Genomic DNA, 6,468 nt, shown 5'->3' with positions numbered 1-6,468 from the left:
GACTCAAGGTTTCCCAGCAGAACAAAGTATTGTAAAAAGATCCGTCTATCATTCATGATCATCTGCTTATCCAAAGCCGGGTTGTGGCAAGATGATTCACTTCATCTGTCAGTGGTTTTAATATTTTGACTGATCAGTTTATCTCTTTAATTCAAAACAATTGGTCAGTTGTGGTCTTGAAAGTGTAAGCTCAAAGTCACAGTGATTCGGTCTATAGGCAAAAGAGGAGCTTTTATTAGAGTTTCCCAAATGCATCATTAACATTTGCATAACTGCATTTTTGAAGCACTATAAATAATATTTTGCAGTTATTTAGTGTAAATCATTTGCTTTCCTACTAATGTCAGCAAAGCAATGGTGACCTGTCTGTCGCTATAACCTACAAACCCCCCAAATAAACTTAGCATTTCGTATCCAACAATGATTCAGAAGCAAGTTCATCATTTTCATCAGATTTGTCTCTGGCATCTTCTGCTGGTGTCGCTCTTTGCTGGGATTTCACCTTGAACACGTCCAACTTCTCAGGAAAGATCCCCTTGTTGAACAGGAGCGAGGTCACAGCCGAAACCACCAGAACGGAGATCAGAGCGGACAGCATGCAAATGGTCTTGATGGGATAGCACTGAGCGTAAACACCATCCTCTGAAGTGCAACCTGGGAATTGCAGGACAACAGGAAGACTGAAGAGGGGCTCTCCACACAACAGCCTCATCACCACGGCAACAAGGAAGCCTGCGATCGCCCCGTAACCGTTGGCCACCTCAGTGAAGAGGATGCAGATCAGTTGGGGGAGCATGATGGTGTAGGTCAGGTCTGAGCTCACCATCCAGAACACCATCACACTGTTGCCTAGAGAGGTGAGGGATGTTCCCAGAAGGCCCACAAACACAATGGTGAGCCGAATCACCCATTGCAGCTCTTTATCTGAAGCCTAAAGCAGAGCAGAGAAAACTTGAGTATTTAATCTGCAATAATGGCGACAGAAAACAAAAAAATCCTCACTGTACTGCACCTGACTCCTGATGGACCGGTAGATGTTGGTGGTGAAGATGGTGGTTGCAGACAAAATGCTCGAGTCAGCGGATGACATCACTGCAGCAGCAATAGCTCCGATGCCAAAAGCAGAAATGTAGCTCGGGGTTAAATTCTGGAGAGTGATGGGTAACACCACATACCCCTCCCCTCGCTCATATGGAGAAGGAGACCCATATGAGGTGCAGTTCCAGTCTGAAATATATAAAAAACATTAAACAATAGGCATGTCTGCACGGAGCCCAGTAATCTGATTAGAAAAGGTAAATATAAACACCTTAGTCAGCTTAAACAGTCCCAAACCCATTCAAATTCAATCGATAAGAGGAGGAGTTTCAACATTTTCGTAAACACAGCAGGGCGGGCTTTATGACCTATACTGCAGCCAGCCACCAGGGGGCAATCCAGACTTTTTGGCATTCATATTTAAGTCGTAATTGCTGATCAATGATTCTAGGATCCTCATTAAGTGCTTATCCTTTTTACTGTTCACCACCTTGGTTCTATTGAACTGCACTACGTTAATCCCGTTGCTTCTCCGGAGAATTCCTGCTCTCTTGTTTCTGAGCTTTCCCGGATCCTGGCCGCAACCCTGGCTGTGCCTGATTGTTGTGATATCTGAGCTAGCGCTGTGATCCTGCCTTTGGTTGTGCTGTGGCTGCACTGATACTGTACCCCCCGCTCACCCTGATCATGCTCTCAGTCCTGGTTGCGCCGATGATCATGCCTTTGGACACGTCCCTATCAATATATGTATTGAGACTCTTATCAATATCATCATAGACCCACAATGACCCACAATGTCATCATAGAGTACATTTGATAATTTCGCACCTATCGTTATTGTAATATGACATGCATCTGTTTACATTATTGCTGTGCCTCTCTCCCCCTCTCTCACCCTCTCTCCCCCTCTCCTTCCCTCTCTCTTTCTCTTTCCTTTTTGCCATAATTGTATTTCATTTCGTATTTACGACATCTATTGCACGTCTGTCCGTCCTGGAAGAGGGATCCCTCATCATCCTCTACCACTCTTCCTGAGGTTTCTTCCTTTTTTTTTTCTCCGTTACAGCGGTTCTTTTTTCGGGCGTGTTGCCTCGGGTGATGTGAGGGTCTAAGGGCAGAGGGATGTCGTATGCTGTAAAGCCCTCTGAGGCAAACCGTGTTTTGTGATAATGGGCTCTACAAATAAAACTGACTTGACTTGACTTTTGGGGAGCTGTCATGTTGTCAGTCTTTATGCCAAAATTACCTGTTGAAGCTGCAACAGCTCCAATCAGCACGGATGGGATGGCAGCAATGATCACGGCAACTGCGGCTACAAAACAGGTCAGTCTGGCCGTGTACGTGGAGCTGGAGGCGAGTGTCCTCTGATGGAAATCCTGAATGGCCATGTTGCCCAAAGTCTAGAACATGATACATGAGACAAAACCAGCCACAGTCTGTCATCGTGTTTTAAATGTCGACGTTATATGATGGAAATATTGCTAAAAAAAAAAAAAATAGAGCAATGATAAAAGACTACATTTGTAAATAAACTGAACGATCAGTTGTCATCTGTTTGACCAGTTTAAATAATCAGTTATTTTAAATGATAAATATATAAATAAGAATCGTCAATTGCATTGTAAATTAGCCATAGACATACATAGACTCAATTATGGTGAATTACAATGTTCATAACAATTTTGATCTCCATGTAAAAAGGCTGTTCTGTCAGCGCTTCTGCTGTATGAGTGTGATGCCGAAAGCCACCTTCTGCATCCAACAGAACCGGTGGCATTGTAGTTATACTGTGGCGGCCACCTGGATGGCCCCGGCGCATCCACATGCAACATGCAAAGGCAATGTCACTTGAGAATGCATCTGGAAGTAACTGGTAGCGTGCACATGAAACGCTGAAGGACAGAGTCAGGTAAAAATGCTGCTGGTAACCACGTAATGTAAGGAGGACACGTGTGCTTATAGGGCGGACGGGGGGTGGGGAAGGTGGATGGGTAACTGATTTTTGTGCGGGAGTGCGGAGACTTAACCATTGTGACAGTCAGTGCTGTTGTGAAAACATAATGACCATGGTGCTTTATCCAACCATGTGCATTTGTTGACATCACAGAAACACCATCCCTGTGATTTTAACAAATGCACATGGTGACATAAAGCAGCATGGTCCTTGTAAGACGCCATCAGTAGACACAGAAAGTTACTGACAGTGCGGCAACATGTGAGGAGTTGGGATGCGAATGGGTTGATGCAAGTCTTCAGATAACTGTAAATATAATTCTAGGAATACTAATGATAGCACTAATAATAAAAGTGATAATATAATGTAATTTTCTTTAAGGCTAGTGTGCACATGAGATTCTAGATAATGCATTTTTTTTGCCTCATAAAACATGAAAACCAAGCAGTCTCAGCAATAAAAAACACATTTATTTTGTTCTTTTAATCATCTTACCAACACTAGAAAATCATCAGTCCATCTCCCAATTTCATCAGACTTGAGCTGTCCAGTCCAGGGGGCCTGATACGTGTGGTTGAATGCTGTTTTAGTGATGTCAATATAAACGCCGCTCGTCAGAATAAAAGGAACTAACAGCCACTGTGAAAAAAGAGGAATCACTCAGCAAAATCCAAAAGAGGAAGAATACATTTGAAACTCTTTTATGATGTAAAACTCACCAAGCTCAGAAACACCAGTGAAATCTGGATGACATCAGTGTAAGCAACTGAATATAGACCTCCGAGACCCGTGTAGACGATCGCCACGGCAGCAGAGATCCAGACGCAAACACTGAAGGGCAGATCTAAAACCACACTCATGGTTGCTCCTGTAGCAAACCATGCAAAGAATGAAAAAAAGATAACTGATAAACTGCAAGAATGCATTAGAAAGTTGTTAATTTGAGTGTATTTGTAAGTGTTTACCCAAAGACACCAGCGTGGCCGTGATGTAAAAAACTTCAGTGGTGAATGGAACAATGGAAAGAACCGCAGTCATTGCTTTTCCATACTTCCTCTGAAATGGATCCATCATGCTGATGTAATTGTTCTCCCTCATTGGCTTTGCAAAAAATAGTCCTCCTTTCAAGTGATGGAAAAAGAGAAAAAAGGCAATACTTTGTTACTGAACATCCTGGCACACCAGGGATACTCAGCCTGCTTTACTTGGGGGCCAATTTGCAAAATCACAGGCAGCCAGGGGCCAGCATTAAAGTATCTAAGATTTAAGGATGTTTCTTGGATTTAAGGAGCTCATTTTTCTTGCTCTTTTTCTTGTGCATAGTTTCCATGCAAAAAATTAAACAGAAGCTGGAAATAGCCAGAATTAGCCGAAAGTGCCGAACACTTCAGTTCCTTTAATGGCCACTAGATTATCTCCAATCATTCAAGTGGCAGCTTTGAGTGACAGGTGCTGCCTGTTGACGGGTTGCTACGATGCTGTAAACGCTGGTGATGTAAGATAATAGTAAATCCCAGATATATAGAGTGTAGGCTGAGCTGTGGCTAGTGCTATTTCAGTGTGTTTTCATGGAAGTTAAATTTTAAAGTCTTGTGTTCAGTCTTCAGCGTTCGGTTGTATGTAGAAACCATCCAAAGAGTCTAATGATCTGCTTTTTGGTTGTTGTTTTTGCATTAAGTAAGCTGGATTTTATTTTATTAGTTTAAAGCCTGTTCATTTTTGGTGAGATGTCAACACTAATTTCACCATGATCCAGATTTTATGAATGAATTTTTTTAAGTTGTAGGAAACTTGATGGATGTGTTGGTGTGTTGATGTGTTTGTATCTGTTTGCATTGTCTGTTGTAATGTAATGTTTTATGTTGTTCTTTTATCATGTGTGATAAGTGTTTTAAGTGTTAAGTATTTGTTTTTTTTGTACCTGTGCTGGGACTGCCGATGTAAACTAGCTAATAGCTAAATCTGCCATGAATCAACTTTTTTTCATTTGAGATTAATGTTTTTTTATATAGGTCCTTGCTTAATGAAGTCATGGAAAAAAAGAAAGATTCTTAGTATCAGCACGATCAAAGTTAACCTTAACTGTAAATGCACCATGCCAACCAAGCTCTCAGCTAGCGTTAGGACTCGCCCGACCCTCACTTGCAGCTCCAAATTCAAAAATGACGTCGGTAAAAATGCCAAATTTGAGGCTTCAATGTGTGAGTCCAAAACACAATGTGGGAGGTCACAGTGGCTTCGCTGATATTATACAGTCTATACACAGTCTATGACATGAAAGTGCACTTGAGCAAATATCACATGTTACATAGTAATTAGACCTCTGAGTAACAGGTTTTTCTTATTTACTGAACACCGCTCAAAAATTGTGTAGGTTCAGTGATGTGTGGTTTTGACACATCTCCTCATAAGAAAAAAAAAAGATAAAATTCAGAAGTGCTACATTGAGACTGATTTGAAAACAGACCTACCGATGATAAAGGAAATAGATATTTGCAGAGGCAGAAGAGCCCAAATGAGGCCCTTGTTGGGGTCATAAACTGACTCTGCAACTCCAATGATAAAGGCACCTCCAATCCAAGTGGCTGCAGGAGAAAAAACATGTTCACATACATGTATTATTCGGGTCTCATCATTAATGTAGGTGTGTGTTGGTGAAGTATTGTGATTTCAGATATGCCCCATTATTTTCAGGAAATCAGCATTATTTTGACATGAATATGACTTAAATTTGTATCTGACCAGCAACCTCTTTACCCCATTCTCACAAATGTTTTCTTCAACCGCATAGCACAAAAAAAGAGTTTTAAGAACACTCATTGAAGATGCATTTTAAACAGGGAAACCAGAACTCACCCGTCATTGTGAAGACTCCCACTATCAAGTTAACACTTCGGTTTGCCAAAAAAGAAACCTCTAACCGTCCGCCTTGTGCGTTTTGCTCCATCTTCTTAGATTTTACAGATGCCCAAATGCCGATTCCCAACACAAGCAAGTAGAACGCCGCCATCATTATCACACCTGGTACATTGAGCGCCATCGCTGATTTAGGCTGCAAAGGTATCTGACACTCAGCGTCTGGGATTCGGGTGTTGCCTTCTTTATGGAGACGGCAGCATACATCACAAACTTGATAAACTGGATTTAAAATCAGTTATGCAGTGGCACTGAGGTAGATGTAGAACAAAGGTTCAGGTGCTTCTGAAAACTACTGTGTATTTAAGTCATCTTTGCTGTATTGTTGTATGTTTATTTTGATTTGTGGTGACATTTATGCCTAGAAACAAAAGGACAGTGTGGTGACATAATTTTGATTTATATTGGATCAGCTCTGCCTCGTTTAACCGTATTTTTAGATTTCAGTCCCAGTTTGAGAGAGAGTCTGTGTGGAAATACGTCCTGCAAAAGCCCTGAAAGCCAGCAAAACTCCGCTGATGTGTTTTGTATTAATATGCATAATCTGTTTGGAAACTTTT

General features: G+C 41.5%; 1 protein-coding gene across 2 annotated transcripts; it reads right to left on the bottom strand.

Moving 5' to 3' along the window:
* Nucleotides 1-330: 330 nt before the first annotated feature.
* Nucleotides 331-6,032, bottom strand: LOC121951963 (high-affinity choline transporter 1-like). 2 transcript variants are annotated; one of them, XM_088085282.1, is made up of 8 exons: nt 5,849-6,032; nt 5,460-5,577; nt 3,958-4,148; nt 3,712-3,860; nt 3,488-3,631; nt 2,285-2,438; nt 1,013-1,227; nt 331-931 (listed from the first exon to the last, which is right to left on the bottom strand). In XM_088085282.1, exons 1-8 carry the CDS (start codon nt 6,030-6,032, stop codon nt 401-403), a joined length of 1,686 nt encoding a protein of 561 aa, XP_087941408.1. In that variant the 3' UTR covers nt 331-400. The 2 variants fall into 2 exon arrangements, with proteins under 2 accessions (XP_087941408.1, XP_042354397.2); XM_042498463.2 differs by having other exon boundaries at nt 3,958-4,113; nt 5,464-5,577.
* Nucleotides 6,033-6,468: the final 436 nt, after the last annotated feature.

Source organism: Plectropomus leopardus, chromosome 12 (genome assembly GCF_026936395.1).
Source record: "Plectropomus leopardus strain MGB_pleo_1.0 chromosome 12, ASM2693639v1, whole genome shotgun sequence".
In the NCBI taxonomy this organism is placed as follows: domain Eukaryota; kingdom Metazoa; phylum Chordata; class Actinopteri; order Perciformes; family Serranidae; genus Plectropomus; species Plectropomus leopardus.
Note: the sequence above shows the minus strand (reverse complement) of the source record. Positions and strands in the feature narration are given on the sequence as shown.

What these genes read in the sequence shown, in the direction of transcription:
- LOC121951963 (XM_088085282.1), bottom strand. Translation starts at nt 6,032, where the DNA reads ATGGCGCTCAATGTACCAGGTGTGATAATGATGGCGGCGTTCTACTTG. An exon ending in GGGAGTCTTCACAATGACGG is followed by an intron (nt 5,578 to 5,848) that starts GTGAGTTCTGGT and finishes TTTCTCCTGCAG; the next exon opens with CCACTTGGATTGGAGGTGCC. An exon ending in ACCGGTCCATCAGGAGTCAG is followed by an intron (nt 932 to 1,012) that starts GTGCAGTACAGT and finishes GCTCTGCTTTAG; the next exon opens with GCTTCAGATAAAGAGCTGCA.